Source organism: Danio rerio, chromosome 13, assembly GCF_052040795.2.
Source record: "Danio rerio strain M-AB ecotype USA chromosome 13, GRCz13ab, whole genome shotgun sequence".
NCBI classification, from domain to species: Eukaryota; Metazoa; Chordata; class Actinopteri; order Cypriniformes; family Danionidae; genus Danio; species Danio rerio.
The window spans coordinates 27,033,181-27,050,128 of record NC_141033.1 but is presented as its reverse complement, the minus strand read 5'-3'; the positions used below and the strand labels follow the sequence as shown (position 1 = coordinate 27,050,128).

The window sequence follows — 16,948 nt, the reverse complement described above, 5'->3', positions numbered from 1 at the left end:
TGAAATCGCCCCTCCGTAGCACAAACGGGTCGCCAGACAGCAGCAAAACAGCAACGGGCTCTCCGCAGCCCAGTCAACTGGCTCTTAACGCAAATGGTGAGCAATCCACCAATCATACATGGATGTAGCGTTACTTGCTGATGCGATTGCACTTCCGCAGGCCAAAGACACAGAATTACAGGTTTTTCTAAACACTGCAGGCTTACTGCTCAACGCTCAATGCTTAACGCACATCAAAAGTTTGCACGCACTCAACACACTGCCACTATTCCATGCCAGGGAGATAACGGAAGCAAAACCTCCACACTTTTAAAGGGGTGGCGAGCTTAATTTCTAACTCCATTCACCTAAGCATAGTGAGGAAACCCCTCCCCCTTGGGGATCCCCCACTACACGCATACGAGTGGGAAACCCCTCCCCTTTGGGGATCGCCCCATTACATATAGATACATTTATTGATAATACATCTCTCTTTATACAATAAAATATACATTACAAGTTTCAGCTTTCTTACTTATAGGTAACTGAAGTTTTTTCACACCATAAAACTATAATCAGTTAATAAATATAAGCGTTATTTATATCCGAGAAAACAGCAGCACCCACGTTCAGTTGTGTCTGTTTAAAGCGCACTGATGACCAGATTAAAGATGGCGGCCGCGTTGACGTATCAGAGCAACACCGAAGCAGACCACGAGGCGTCTAGCTTTTTATTACATATATATGATTTAGCCTATATTTTGAGACACTAAAGTTGAGACAACATTGCTCTCTGGTGGCCTTAACTGAACTATATATTTTTCAGAGATTACATACATGTTAGATACAGATTATATAATATGTCTGAAAAATAAGACACACATGCATAAAATAGAATATAAACATACAAAAGTTAATCAAACTAAGAATCAAAGTTGCTATTATTTACTCAAAAGATAATATAATCAAACGATAGTGTTACAGGGACCCACATACTTAAAATTATTATTATTATTATTATTATTATTATTATTATTATTATTATTATATTCTACAGTGCTTTACGAAAATTGCGCACTGCACCTTTAAGATAATTGAATAAGGCGGCGTAGTGGCGTTGCTGTGGTTACCATATTCAGTGGCGTTCTAAAAAAGAATGTGTTCGAAAAACCGTCGATGACGTTGAGAAACTGGTGTGACCTGCATTAAGTTTCTGGCCATCGCTGACATTGGGCGGTATGTAAAGATCTTTCTAAAAATGTAATTTAGGTTATTATATTTGGTTGTTTCGATGTGCTTTTGGTCTCTCTGTCATATCGTTTCAGAATATTTTATTAGTTTTTCCACATCTTTTTTCGGTTAGACTGTAGATCGTACTGAATGTTGGTTGGAATTGGAGATTGCTGCATTGTTGAATTTTATATTTATTTTCAATATATTTATTTGATTTTGAAAAAATATGTAAATAAATGTAAATAAATTTTAAAAATGTAGTTTATGCTGTCTGCCTGTTCAACATTTGCAGATTTTCATTGTCATTTGTTCTATTGACAGTGTTACTAATTATTGTAATGCATTAATCTATTCTAAGTTTATATATTGTCCTCTTGTAGAGTATTTACTTAAAGCTGCGAAATATTATTTGTTAGTATCAGAACAGAATCAGACTGGAGACAATGATAGATAAAGCTTCAAAAGAGTGGTATTAAGATAAATGAATGACTTGATATCTTTCTATTGTATTTTACAGATTGGAATGGACCACATGGAGAAAAAGGGAATCACACATCTCAGCAACAACTGGAAATTGATAGTCAGGAATTTCTTTTAAAAAACAAGATGGACAGATGCATTGATGGACGCCCTTCCAAGATGAAAGAGGTGGTGTTTGGTATAAATAAGTGGTTCTCAAACTTTTTCAACTCAGAAAAAATTTGTCTCTCCAAGTACCACCTAATGACTAGCATTGAAATATAGCAGCGAAGTAGGCCTTATTAATCAGCACAGTTCAAAAACAAAGCAGATTTATCCATCAAAATAATGTCAGCCTCTTTAAACATTATAAATAGTCTGAACGTTAACACTGTACTGTGCTTACATTTAAATCAAACTGCGTTTAAAAGTTTTTAAATCGGTACTGTTCATAAAAAGTAAAAATTAAATAAACAAAATGCTGTACTTAAAAGTAAAGTATTAGCATAGTAGAAGATATTAATCAAAACCTGGAAATGTAGCTTGAACCTCATGAATCTATAAGTCATCATATTCATATCAAATATAAACAATTTTTGATGTATTTTGAAATACACGCTGCATGTGCATATGACATATTTGTATACAGGAGACAGGGGATAGTTGTAGTATTATTTCTTTATATATCTTTGAGATCTTGAGTTAAGAGTGTCAGCTATTAAATTGCATATACATTATATTTGCAGCAGAACAGAAGATGTGAACAGTTTAGTTTCAAACAGGAGGAGTGAAATGTTACAATTGACCCCACAGTCTGGGTTAGTTGTAACACACCCTGTAGTGAGATGTAAGTTATGATTTCCACCGGGGTGAGATGTAACATTATAAAATAAGAATTATGACAAAAAAAAGGATTTGAAATCTTTTTAATCAAAATTAAGCTTTCAGTATCATTTGTGCGTCTTTTTACAAAGCTGAATAGAATGTGCAAATGTGCATCAGCTTCAACTATTGAACACTATTTGTGTGTGCAGGCTTTATGAGCCCACAGAGGTCAAACACTAAACTCAAACTACTTTGATTTCTTTCTCTTTCAAGAGCTATAGGAATACTGAAATTAATCATATAAATACAGTTTTAACTCTGCTTGGGGTTGGTGGTAACATTTTCACTGATGTTATTAGCAAGAGTGTTGTTGTTACAACTGAAACAGCAATATGTGGCCATAAATCTTCTCTTTGCAGATAACAGCTAAAACAATATCAACCATGTGGATCAAATATAGGCTATCCACACTCAGACACACAGGCATTGCTATCTCAAAAATAATTAAGTAAAAAATAATACTTAGCTGGAATGTAGTTTTTCTTGTCTAATATCTGCTGTGTCTGTCACAGGACTTTATATTTTCATATGGGGACTAATGTGAGCATGTGTGAAGTGAATCAACTGATTTGTAACTAGTACCTGGTTGTAGAGATTGTAGGTTTCACAACTATTCCCTGTCTCACCCTTGAAATCTAAACATGAACTTGTATTTTAAATGTATGTTTTACAATTACATATTCAAATGAGAGATCAAATCTGCTTACAGCGCATGATTTACAATATGTGTGTCAGAAAGTCAGCCAGTGATTATAAATACACCATTTGACCAATTCATATGTCATTTATAAATTAAATAGTGCCGTATTTCAGTGATTTGGTGGAATTTCGATCATAACTTTAGTAAATCGTGGAGTTTGCGTAAACTGCACCTGACCACTGTTTTCAGGCCGACTCGGGTACAGTGTACAAGCGCTCCGTCTGTGCATACAGAGACTAACTTTCATTGTTGTGTTTCTCCAAGCTTTAAATATGACAAATTTGCTTGAGTCTATGTTCTGCACCTTTTGAATCACATCCAGATTCATTTAAATCTGAGGAAACAAACTAAATTGTAAACCACATCGCTTGGCTATTTACAAAGCAACTGACTTTAGGCTACAAAGTATTTCGAAAACACACATTATTTTACACAACTATGAACACGTTAGCAATGATGCAGCATGAGGAAATTCCTGAGTTTGCAGTTATTGCAAGACTGGTCTGCAAAATCACTTCTCTAGCACTTATCTGCTCGAAAGCTCCACAGTTTCTTAGCATCTGATGACATAATGCACTAAACATACTAATCACAACGGTATGCTTGTCAGTACAGAGAACAGCCAATGCTGATCACATTGGTATTATAAAGAGTGTTCATATATTTTTATTATTATTCTGTGATTCCTTCATGCATCACTAGAAGGACGCCTGCGTACCCCACTTAGAGAACCAATGGTATAGAGTTAGTTAAGCCTCATCTGTGTCAGGTTTTTTCCTTTTTCAGCCAATAGAGAGCAGGCAAAAAAGGGAGATTAACAAGAGAACATGTATCTAAAAATGCTGAAGAACAGCAGGGAGGGTTTTGTTGGGGCGGCCTTTGTTTGTTTTTTGCAGATTGGAGTGTAGCAAAAGGAGGAGACCCACAAGGGGAACAGTGGAGATATACTTGAAGACCTGGAGCTCAGGAAACAGGTAGAAACTGCTTGAACAGACTGAACAATGGAGTTAGTTTCCAAAGCAATGTATTAAGATTAATTAAAGACTTGATATGTTTTTCTTTGGCAGATTGGCACGGAGGAAACAGGGAAACACACCTTCAGTCGATCCTAATAAATTAGGTACAGCATTAAATTTTTTAAGTCGAATCAAATCAACTTCATAAACATTTTATAAACAATTTATTTTTTTACAGTGTCACAGAAGAGACGGGATTCAGATGAATAATATAAACAATGTTTATTTACAGGATTGCATGTGAGTATAAGCAGGTGAGTATGTTGATGTGGAGGATAAGTCCATAAATATAAACTGGATATTTGACTGTGCAGGCTTGGCGAATGGACATGGATACCACAGATGGCAAACAGGATGAAAACCAGACGATGAACCAGGAGACACCACACTGGGAGAGACATGGAAGACACAGGAAACGCAAGTAAACTGATATCTTAGAATCAACTCTGACTGTGTATCTGCTTGTTAAGTCATGACGTATGAAATAGTGTTACCAGGTCCAAGCCACTACTCATTTGAATTGAGAAAATATTCGTTTAAGACCTCTTTTTAGCCATATCACACATTAAAGTCTCTGGATTTGCTACATCAAAGACATGGATATTAGGCATGGATTATATATATATATAGTGATTTTCTGAAAGTTTTACATCACTTGTAAATGTTTATTTTTAACATTTGTAGGGTCTCCGCATACAGTTTGATAGAGCAATTTGGTCCCGGAAGCAGCTTTACATGACATCACCCTTAACAAGCAGATAGGAATTCAATCCTTTCTTTACTAGCAAAGAGGTCAATGATGTATTATTTCTTTGTAGTTTATGCTGTCTGCCTGTTCAACATTTGCAGATTTTCAAAGTTATTTTTCTATTGACAGCTTTACTAATTATTGTAACATGTTTAACTATTCTAAGTTTATAGATTGTCGTCTTGTGGAGTATTTATTTATAGCTGCTAATAATATTTGTTAGTATTAGAACAGAATCAGACTGGAGACACTGATAGAGGAAACTTCCAAAAAATGATATTAAGATAAATGAATGACTTGATATCTTTCCATTGTATTTTACAGATTGGAATGGACCACATGGAGAAAAAGGGAATCAAACCTCAGCAATGACTGGAAATTGATGGTCAGGAATTTTTAAAAAATCCAGTCGATGGGTGCATGGATGGACGTCCTTGCAAGATACAAGAGTGGTAATCAGTTTGGATGAGGAATTAGGCCTTGTCTGTGTGAGGTTTTTCTTTTTCAGGTAATGGAGATAGAGCAGGCAGAAGAGGAGCAGGTATGGCTTTGTTGGGGCTGTTTTTGTCTTTTACAGATTGAAGTGGAGCAGAAGAAGGAGACTCAAAAGGCAGGAGATATGCTTCAAGACCTGGAGCTCAGGAAACAGGTAGAACTGCTTAAACAGATTGAACAATGGAGTTAGTTTCCAAAGCAATGTATTAAGATTAATTGAAGACTTGATATCTTTCTCTTTGCAGTTGGAGCATGTGGAGCAACAGGGAAACACACAGATGGTGCATGTATGGATGTCCTTCCAGGAGGAAGGGAGTGGAGGTGGGCATAGATAGATGTCTTGTCTGTGGCTGTTATTTACACTGTAGGTAATGGAACCACAACAGACAAAAAAGAGAGCCTCACAAGCGGAATGGTGAATATTTATCTGAAGAACGCTGGAGAACATTTTGCTTATTGCTGGAGATCAAGTCTTGTTTTTGTCTTTTGCAGATTAGACTGGGGAATCAGACCTCAGCAATGACTGAAAACTGATAGTCTGGTTAGGTATTTCCTCAATGGATGGGTGGATGAATGAATGAAAAATAGATGTCCTTCCAGGAGGAAGGGGTGGTGGTGGGCTTAGATGGTTAGCTAGTTGTCTTGTCTGCGACAGGTGTTTTTTTTTCGAGTAATGGACACACAGCAGGCAGAAGGACACTCTCACAAGAGCATCTGTTGAGATTTATCTGAAGAACACTGGAGAACATCTTCCATTGCTGGAGTTCAGCAATCACATAGAGCTCTGTTAGTCCTGTTGTTTTCTTTTGCAATTACACACCTCAGCAATGACTGGAAATGTCCTGGTTACGTCCTTAACCCACGTTCCCCGAATAGGGAATGGAGATGCGTGTCTGTAGATAAACAAACTTTTGGTGAGTGCGTCAGACAACCAATCACTTCTGAAGATAAGAAAACAGGCCAATTAAATGGCAATTGAATTGGCGGAGCTTAGCTCAACAGCTGAACTGATAGAGACACAGCTGAAAAAAATGGTATTATGATAAATGAATGACTTGATATCTTTCTATTGTATTTTACAGATTGGAATGGACCACATGGAGAAAAAGGGAATCACACACCTCAGCAACGACTGAAAATTGATGGTCAGGATTTTTTTAAAAATCCAGTCGATGGGTGCATGGATGGACGTCCTTGCAAGATTGAAGAGTGGCAATCAGTTTGGATGAGGAATTAGGCCTTGTCTTTGTGAGGTTTTTCTTTTTCAGGTAATGGAGATAGAGCAGGCAGAAGAGGAGCAGGTATGGCTTTCTTGGGGCTGTTTTTGTCTTTTGCAGATTGAAGTGGAGCAGAAGAAGGAGACTCAAAAGGGAGGAGATATGCTTGAAGACCTGGGGCCTCATGTATCAACGCTGCGTACGCACAAAAACTTTGCGTACGCCAAGTTTCACGCTCAGAATCGCTCACGTTTGGATTTACTAACAATGAACTGAACGTGGGAATGTGCGCAGGTTCACGGCAGCTTTCTGGCAGGCGTACGCACATTTTTTGTGCGTGTCTGTTTTATTTCCATTGGCGACTCCTAGAGGCAGTTGTGTTAAATTGCACTCTACAAAGTGACTGAGCCTTGCAATGGCAGCTGTATGAGACGGGTTCATCGATCTAGCAGGTAAATAAGATTTCCATACCATACAGTTGAGCAGCTAAACATTAAAGCACAATTTGCAGCGGTCGCCTGTTTTCCCAATGTAATCTGAGCGATCTACTGCACACACATTGCTATAAAGGCACCATCTGAAGATGAATTTGCATGCGTGAATCAGAAACATTTCCATTCAATAAATGTGCAAATAAAATATGATGCACAAACTTATTAATGATTCCTACTTGTCTTTCTCGTGATAAATAGTAGGCAAAATCTGATATGTAGCGGGGGAAAAAACAAGAAATAGTTCATCAGACGCTGGATTCGAGCCGAGTTCATGCTCGAACGTGTCAAGACATGATGACATACGTCTTAGGAGCGCGCCACTGAGACTGTTGCGAGTGCTGCAACATTTTACACCTATAAACTACACTATTTCTTTTTTTTTTAATGCACTCAGTGCGATGTTCAGACCCAACTGTGTTAACCGCATCAGCTAAACTCTCCCACTCTATTTTTTTTCTTTTGTTGTTAATTCCGGAGAACAAACTTGCAAATAACACCGCTTTTCTCCTGTCTACCTCCGAAAGGAGCACCACCAATTCACATTCTGTTCAAAGTTTCTCTTCTTGCTTGCTTTTGCCTTTGCTTTTTCGTTGGGTTTTGCCATTAGCATAGTCATTAGCATATTCATACGGGGGAGGAGGCAGGGAGGGGTTTTGCGCTCGTGCATGTTGCGCTCAGTTTCACATTCATTCGGATGTACAAAAGAATATGCGTGAGATTCGGCGTACGCAGTGTTTCATACATCTGAATTTTTTTCTGCGAACGCACATTTACAGCTTTGTGCGTACGCAATGTTTTAGTAAGATTTCCACGCAAGTCTTCGTACATGAGGCCCCTGGTGCTCAGGAAACAGGTAGAACTGCTTAAACAGATTGAACAATGGAGTTAGTTTCCAAAGCAATGTATTAAGATTAATTGAAGACTTGATATCTTTCTCTTTGCAGTTGGAGCATGTGGAGCAACAGGGAAACACACAGATGGTGCATGTATGGATGTCCTTCCCGGAGGAAGGGGGTGGTGGTGGGCTTAGATAGATGTCTTGTCTGTGGCTGTTATTTACATTGTAGGTAATGGAACTACAACAGACAGAAAAGAGAGCCTCACAAGCGGAATGGTGAATATTTATCTGAAGAACGCTGGAGAACATTTGGCTTATTGCTGGAGATCAAGTCTTGTTTTTGTCTTTTGCAGATTAGACTGGGGAATCAGACCTCAGCAATGACTGAAAACTGATAGTCTGGTTAGGTATTTCCTCAATGGATGGGTGGATGAATGAATGAAAAATAGATGTCCTTCCAGGAGGAAGGGGGTGGTGGTGGGCTTAAATGGTTAGCTAGTTGTCTTGTCTGCGGCAGGTGTTTCTTTTTCGAGTAATGGACACACAGCAAGCAGAAGGACACTCACAAGAGCATCTGTGGAGATTTATCTGAAGAACACTGGAGAACATCTTCCATTGCTGGAGTTCAGCAATCACATAGAGCTCTGTTAGTCCTGTAGTTGTCTTTTGGAATTACACACCTCAGCAATGACTGGAAATGTCCTGGTTACGTCCTTAACCCGTGTTCCCCGAATAAGGAACGGAGACGTGTGTCTGTAGATAAACAAACTTTTGGGAGTGAGTCAGACGACCAATCACTTCTGAAGATAAGAAAACAGGCCAGTGAAATGCCAATTGAATTGGCGGAGCTTAGCTCCACAGCTGAACTGATAGAGACACAGCTGGAAAACATGGTATTAAGATAAATGAATGACTTGATATCTTTCTAATGTATTTTGCAGATTGGAATGGACCACATGGAGAAAAAGGGAATCACACACCTCAGCAATGACTGGAAATTGATGGTCAGGAATTTTTTAAAAATCCAGTCGATGGGTGCATGGATGGACGTCCTTGCAAGATTGAAGAGTGGCAATCAGTTTGGATGAGGAATTAGGCCTTGTCTGTGTGAGTTTTTTCTTTTTCAGGTAATGGAGATAGAGCAGGCAGAAGAGGAGCAGGTATGGCTTTGTTGGGGCTGTTTTTGTCTTTTGCAGATTGAAGTGGAGCAGAAGAAAGAGACTCAAAAGGCAGGAGATATGCTTCAAGACCTGGAGGTCAGGAAACAGGTAGAACTGCTTAAACTGATTGAACAATGGAGTTAGTTTCCAAAGCAATGTATTAAGATTAATTGAAGACTTGATATCTTTCTCTTTGCAGTTGGAGCATGTGGAGCAACAGGGAAACACACAGATGGTGCATATATGGATGTCCTTCCAGGAGGAAGGGGGTGGTGGTGGGCATAGATAGATGTCTTTTCTGTGGCTGTTATTTACATTGTAGGTAATGGAACCACAACAGACAGAGGAGAGAGCCTCACAAGCGGAATGGTGAATATTTATCTGAAGAACGCTGGAGAACATTTGGCTTATTGCTGGAGATCAAGTCTTGTTTTTGTCTTTTGCAGATTAGACTGGGGAATCAGACCTCAGCAATGACTGAAAACTGATAGTCTGGTTAGATATTTCCTGAATGGATGGGTGGATGAATGAATGAAAAATAGATGTCCTTCCCGGAGGAAGGGGGTGGTGGTGGGCATAGATGGTTAGCTAGTTGTCTTGTCTGCGGCAGGTGTTTCTTTTTCGAGTAATGGACACACAGCAGGCAAAAGGACACTCTCACAAGAGCATCTGTGGAGATTTATCTGAAGAACACTGGAGAACATCTTCCATTGCTGGAGTTCAGCAATCACATAGAGCTCTGTTAGTCCTGTCGTTGTCTTTTGGAATTACACACCTCAGCAATGACTGGAAATGTCCTGGTTACGTCCTTAACCCATGTTCACCGAATAGGGAACGGAGACGCATGTCTGTAGATAAACAGACTTTTATGAGTACGTCAGATGACCAATCACTTCTGAAGATAAGAAAATGGGCCAATGAAATGCCAATTGAATTGGCAGAGGTTAGCTCCACAGCTGAACTCCACACCTGAAACTCAGGTTCTGTGGCAGTGGAGATACACGTCTCCGTTCCCTATTTGGGAAACGTGGGTTACGGACGTAACCAGGACGTTCCCCTTTATAAGGGAACTCCAACGTGTGGCTGAAGATAAACAGACTTTTGGGATGCAGTATGGAAAACACCACAGCAGCTAAGCCCGTCACGCTCCTAATATGCAGTTTGCCAAGCGAAGCGTGAGCGCACTGACATCACCAAAAGCGCAACCTTCCAACGTCCCCTAGGCCAAAAATATTACCATTACATGGGAAATATAAGAATTAGATTGGGGGTTGTAATGTACTTTTACCTAGCTAATATAGACTAGGAATTTTAAAAATACGACATTTCGTTGGGAAAGCGTGCCAGTCCCCGAACGGGGGAGACGCTGCGGAGATCACCTGCTACCCAAGGGGGAAGACTTAATGGTAATTGAGCATATGGACTAGCCCTAATGAGGGGGAGTGCTACATATGATAAGCTGGTTAACGGTTAGGGAAGACACGGGTCCGCCTGAAAGGGGGAACACACAGTGGTAAATAATGCATATGGCATCAACAAAACAGGGGAATGCACATAGCTGGCACTGAACCTCAGTATGCAGGTAGACCAGATGACAGACAACACACTGAGCCATGCACTCGACTCCTCCGCTGAGTCAGGTGCTGGGGGCCTCGGATGAATTCTCTAGGGTTCACCCAAAAAGGGAAACTTACTAGTAGAATAGAAAATGCGCACGCATCTCCTGGTTAGGGAGCGTTTATTGACATAGAGCTTAATTTCCTCATGATTGACCGGTGTAACCAGTAATCGGGAGGAAAGGCACTCATCACCTCATATTAAAAGGAGGCAGTAGGAGCCTTGAAACAAGGTGAACCGAGGTTACTGGAACATTTCGCTGACTGAAAATGCCACCAGATTCCTAACCCTCCTGATATCAGTACGATCAGTAGAGCTGCCTAAAGGACAAAAAACTTAGATACTGATCGAGTGGCTCAACGGATTTAATCATAACCCTTGGGGCTAGAGAGATCCCAAGGGGGCGGAAGAGTGAGCGGGGATGGAATAACCATCTCGCACCATGCGTCTCTGAGAAACGGGCTGATGAGGTTATGCTTACCCAGCGTGCTTCCATCCCCAGTATTTTAGAATGGGGATGATCGCACGGCAAACCTTCAGTGTGGAGGGAGACAGCCTGTGCTCCAGTTATCCTGTAGGAAGAAAACACAACACTAATCTGGCATGTCCGAGGGTTTTCTCAGAGAGAATTCCACACAACGAATAGACTCCACTGCAGAACATTGGCATGACTAATAGGGTGCCCTAGCCTGAGTGACTGTGTTAACCATCACACTGATAGGTCACTTAAGTCCACCGCGCTCTGTCTAGAAACCATCCAAGGAGGTTCCAGAGCACTGCATGGGTGCCAGATGGGTGCCTGTCCCAGAAAAATGAAAGTGTTTTTCTGGGTAATTTATCAGGGAGGGCCATCACGAGGAGTGTGATTCCGGAAACTCTGATGCGGTTGGGCCAGAGAGGCGCAACGAGCGAGACCCGCTCCTCGTCTCCCTGGCCTTGCACAGTGTCTGTGCGAGCAGGCTCACTGGGGAAAAGACGTAACCCGTATTGCATAACCCTGGGCCAGCTGAGAGCCAGCGCCTTTGTGCAGAGCTGGGAAAGCAGCCAGCGAAGGGCCGCTCGGGAGAAACAGCAGGCGGACCTCGGCTTCTCTGAAACATGCCCATAACAGCTAGAATGTACTGAGGTGGAGTTTCTGTTCTCCCAGAAACATAACGGTCCTGAGAGCATATAAGCTGGCATGGAGAGCTTGTACGGGATATGAACGGCGCGTAGCTTTTTAGCCGCAAGACTCCGGAGCAGCAGATGGCGAGCATGTTGCGGTAGCGCACACCACCCAAACGGTTGATGTACGCTATCGCAGCCGTGCTGACCATCCTAATCAACACATGTATCCCCGACGAAGAGCGAAAAACAATGCCATACGGCTCCAGGCAGTTGAAATGCCAATGCAACGGGGATTCGGTTTACAAACCTGCAGCTGCCTGCTCGCACAACCCGTCAGCCCAAAATGGAAGCATCTGTCAAAATGACAGCATATATAGACACATGTGCTTTGGGTACTTAGGCCCGTAGATGGCAAGATCCATCCAGGGGCTGAAGGTGCGAAGACTCAGCATGGTGACATACACCCTGTGAAAAAAAAATATCACAGTCAATGAATAATCAAAAATGCAGATGCATTCTCCACGCATGGAAACAGAGAGCCATAATGGGAGAACTTTTACTACCATGCTCGGCCCCCCGTCGCACACCAGAAAAATCACATTATAAGAAGGGAGACAGCGAGACCTGGAGTGATCGCCCTTCAGGTCTATAGCTGCAAGCAATCCCACGAATCCACGCACTAGGTAATGCGTTTCTGCATAAGCATCCCGATCGGCATCCTGAACAGAAGCTAGATCAAAACGCGCAGATAGGATTGGTATAATCCACCGCCCTCTGGATACGATGAAGGGGAGGGGTAAACTCATTCTTCATCTTGGCTGGAGGACTAGCTTGATTGTATCCTTAGCTAGGAGGATAACAATCTTCTCACGCGAGACAGGGGTGGCATAGCAAATAATTGCTTAAATACACACCCTTGAACTCGGGAGGCCAACAGTAAATTGAAACACATGGCCGAGTCTGAACACCCACGTGAGCTACCATAATGTGCTGAGCAGCGCTAACCAGGCTGAAAGAGTCCAAATAAGCTGCATCACCGGAACGATCGCTGACGTACCCACGGAGGGGCAGCTTCGGAGTGCTCACCCCGGGAAGCAGAGTGTCCCGAGGAAGAGGTGAAAATAAAAAGTTGACTCTTACCTTCCTCCCAGGATCCCGCGGAGTGGCTGGAGGTGCGAGAAAGGAGGTCATCCTCTGGCGCCCTCAAATCTGTGACGAAATGCACCAAAGCTAAGAGCTGGAAGGCAGAGGGAGGAAAAGCCGCTCTTTTGGGATTGTTACATTCACGGGGGAGCCCCGGCCTCCACCTGGGAAAGAATGGTCCATTTCCTCTCCCAGCGGCCCGCCTCGGGTTCGCTTTGCGGTCCGATAACTGAACTTATAGGCCACCTGTGACGGGAGCGTCAACTCCTCGCGGAGGGCCTCGGCTCGTTCACTTAGTCAGTCTGTGATGGTGAAGCATTTTGGCGCCACGGGAAGAGTGCACTCGGCGAGGAACGGCCAGCGCGAACGGGTCTGATAGAGCAATTTTCTGAGGATGACCTGCTCCATCGTGTATGGCTGATATTTCACCACCAAGGACTCCTGGGTGAAGTCCCAGACGGTGTCATCGAGAAGGCCTACCTGGGATATGGACACACTAAGAAAGTGTACTTTGTCAACGCAGCACAAATCTTCAGCATAAGCGAGGGTGGCATTTCCAGACCATTATGTTGCCATCGTCCTTCCTAGGGCATGTGTGGCTGACTTGAAGGTCATGAGAGCATAGTGGATCACCATGCGAAGCTTACACATAAGCCTGGGGAAGAACGGCCCCTGTGCAGCACAGCCAGGAGGCCGTGTGATCGCTATGCGCCCCTGGGAAGAAGCAGACTGGAGCTGGAAGATTCATCTTAAATCAGCCCCCACGTCACACTCTCTAGTCGGTCCAGCAGTGGGACTGAGGGACAAGCTATCTCCAACCGCACTGCTGAAACAGCCCAGGAAGCGCAGCCATTTTGTCTAATTCGAGAACCGTAACCTCGCATTGCATCCTGTAGGATGGAAGCGAGCCCATTCTGTTACCGCACAACCACCCGAAGCTTGGATGGGGCACGCTGTGAAGGAGTGGGGCCGGGCCCGTGGGCCGGGAGGCGATGGATAAACCCCCACTGATCCTCAGATCTGAACGCGTGCAAACGCTTTCACAGGGAGCAATGAGGGTGGCTGAAGCCGCGATCTCAGCTGTGCAACAGCCATGCCCTCACAGTGAGGGCATCAACATGCTGGACCCCCAGACCTGTCATGCGATACCAGTGCCCATCATCCGGAGATAGGAACCACCGCATCCAGAAACACACAGTCAGAACAGCGTCTTGTAAAAGACTAGTTAATTGACTGTTGCTCACTTAAGGAATCTGCCTCTTTAAATGGAAACTGCTCTGTTGTGCACACCAGCGAAATGCTCAGGGGACAGGAATGCCAGATCGACCGCTGCTGTTGCGTCTCCCCTGCACTGGTGAGTAAACTTGAAATCAGGTTGGCAGATTGCGTGTCTTCAGTCTCGTGATCGCGTCTGAAGCAACAATTCTGAGGAGCTGACTCCAACAGCAAACTGATATAGCCTTACTGAGCTCATCAGTTCAGCTGTGAAGCTAAGCTCCGCCAATTCAATTGGCATTTCATTGGCCCGTTTTCTTATCTACAGAAGTGATTGGTCGTCTGACGCACTCCCAAAAGTCTGTTTATCTACAGACACTCGTTGGAGTTCCCTTATGAAGAGGAACTAAAGGTTAGACGTTAGGTATTTCCTGAATGGATGAATTAATTAATTAATTCATTAACGAAAAATAGATGTCCTTCCTAATGGAAGGGGGTGGAGGTGGGCTTAGATTGTAAGATGTCTTCTCTGTGGCGGTTATTTCAATTGTACACTGTTAACCCTTGCTGTAGATTATGCAGTAAATAACCCTAAAATAGCCAGTATTTTACTGTAAAACAAATGAAATATGATAATGAAATTTACTTTATGTAGCCGTTACAGGCAGTAGCTGTAATACAAAATGGTAAATTATTGTTCAGCCTTTACTGTCCTACTCTGATGCTTTATGTGACTATTTAAGGAGTTGCGTTTATCTTAAGGCAAAAAACAATGCTTTAGGCATTAACACACACATACTGTACACAGGCTCTCTGTCTTATTCTAAACATAAATGTGTTGCCCCTCTGTGGGTGCCAGGTGTTTGATTTGTTTACTTCTTAGTGTGCTCCATTCTCTGTTTATCAGTTCAGATGCAGAGTCTGATATGTTTTGAGCCTTAAATAAAAATATATGATGAGTAAGTAAAATGTGTTTAAATGTTTGAGGGTTTCTAAAATAATGTCTGTATTAAATCAAATTGTTATCTTTTTTTTTTTTTTGACAAAAATGTTTCTAACCAAAGTATGTGTATGTTCTATGGATATGCTTAATATATATTGTAATTGGGATGAGGGAACAACACACAACTGGCCATGGAACAGCTGAGAAGCCAATTGTCCCATTACTTTTAGTCCTTTAACAAGGAGGCACATATGCAAACTGTTCCTACACCGTTCACCTTATTTAGATGTAAATACCCTAAAATTAAAGCTGACAGTTAAATTAAATCTTTTCATTTTAAATCCATTGTGTTAGTGTATAGGGCCAAAAATGTTAGAATTGTGTCAATGTCCCAATATTTATGCACCTGACTGTGTATATATGTATAAAATGATCTTTGTATTTTCACATAGATGTGCACGCTAACCTGCAAAAACAGCCACTGCCAATCATGGCATAAATGACCTTTTATTTGTTCATTTTAGCCAATGGTGTATAATGGTCTATTATCATTGTTAATACTCGAATTTTATGATTATACTATACATAGCACACACATACTATTTCTTATTCTATTTGCTATTATTAAATATATTGTCAGATATATAATTTTATTCTAAATTATTGTATAATTTGTACAGTTAGCTGTAATAATGTGCGATTCTTTACTTTTTATAAACTGTTTTTGGTAACTGCTATAAAATTAAAAAAGGATTTCATTGGTAAAAGAGGATTGATAATAGATCTCTCTTTATACAATAAAATATACATTGCAAGGTTCAGCTTTGTTCTAGGTAACTAGAGTTTTTTCCACGCCATAAAATTTTAATCAGATTATTATTATAAGCGTATTTGTATCCTATATCTGAGAAAACAGCTGTTTATAGCGCACTGATGACCGTCACCGGATCAAGATAGTGGCCGCGTTGACGTACCAACGGACCGAAGCGGACCATGATGTGTCTAGCTTAGCGTGTACCTCCCTCTATTGGTCACTTATGCGGATGAACTGTACGTTGTAGAAAATGGGCAAATTGATAGGATTTTTCTTTTACGTAGCCCTTTGCGAAAATATGACATGAATAAAATATAAATAAATATAAATAAGTGAAAGTCTCTGGATCTACAGTCTTTAATGAAAACCACTGTCTTTCCACCAAATATAGATTATTTTCAATCATATAAATTGTTGTGTTGTCAAAAAATGTATATAAACACTGGAAATACAGTATTACTGTTATATTTTCAGTATTAATTACCAGTATTTTTTCTCTTTAACAGTAGAATAATTCAGTAAAGGGCTTGCTGTTTGTGAGTTAAAAGTAAATAGTTCGTTTTTTAAACCAAAGGAGATCCTGTAAAATTAATAAGCATGTAGTTTCATCGTGGCAATTCTGTTATACTGAATAAAACAATATTTCAATCTATATTATGGCTACAAAATGATTAAAAACAAGATACTTTGATTCAATGTGCTTTCTATGAACATAAAAGCAGTTTTGTAATTTAATTTAAAGTAATTTTATGCAAAACCAACAGATTATGCAGATTACAGAACTTGATATACCATTTAAAGTTGTGTTTAATCTTGCAAACAAACACTATTAAAACCTCAGGTGAAGCGTCATGTTAAATGCTTAAACAAGATGCATTGAAGGTC

At 41.2% G+C, this 16,948-nt stretch overlaps 1 protein-coding gene across 5 annotated transcripts; it reads left to right on the top strand.

Annotated features, from left to right (window-relative positions):
- The first annotated feature begins 1,101 nt into the window (after window positions 1–1,101).
- On the top strand, window positions 1,102–9,704 carry LOC147834205 (uncharacterized). Of its 5 annotated transcripts, none has more exons than XM_087279380.1 (11): window positions 1,102–1,215; window positions 1,730–1,860; window positions 4,113–4,230; window positions 4,324–4,376; window positions 4,451–4,512; window positions 4,587–4,693; window positions 5,345–5,405; window positions 5,529–5,669; window positions 5,761–5,930; window positions 6,008–6,429; window positions 6,598–7,834. In XM_087279380.1, the coding sequence occupies exons 6-9, from the start codon at window positions 4,596–4,598 to the stop codon at window positions 5,848–5,850; spliced, it is 390 nt and encodes a 129-aa protein (XP_087135506.1). In that variant the 5' UTR covers window positions 1,102–1,215; window positions 1,730–1,860; window positions 4,113–4,230; window positions 4,324–4,376; window positions 4,451–4,512; window positions 4,587–4,595; the 3' UTR covers window positions 5,851–5,930; window positions 6,008–6,429; window positions 6,598–7,834. The 5 variants fall into 5 exon arrangements, with proteins under 5 accessions (XP_087135506.1, XP_087135507.1, XP_087135504.1 ...); XM_087279381.1 differs by having other exon boundaries at window positions 4,110–4,230; window positions 6,598–7,387; XM_087279378.1 differs by lacking the exons at window positions 1,102–1,215; window positions 1,730–1,860; window positions 6,008–6,429 and adding exons at window positions 8,171–8,340; window positions 8,418–9,332; window positions 9,424–9,704 and having other exon boundaries at window positions 4,069–4,230; window positions 5,761–5,802; window positions 6,598–8,079.
- The last annotated feature ends 7,244 nt before the right edge of the window (window positions 9,705–16,948 follow it).

Coding starts and splice junctions, on each gene's coding strand:
- LOC147834205 (XM_087279378.1), top strand. CDS start 4,596: ATGGACATGGATACCACAGATGGCAAACAGGATGAAAACCAGACGATG. Junction 4,694..5,344: donor GGAAGACACAGGAAACGCAA/GTAAACTGATAT, acceptor TGTATTTTACAG/ATTGGAATGGACCACATGGA. Junction 5,803..6,597: donor GAAACACACAGATGGTGCAT/GTATGGATGTCC, acceptor TGTATTTTACAG/ATTGGAATGGACCACATGGA.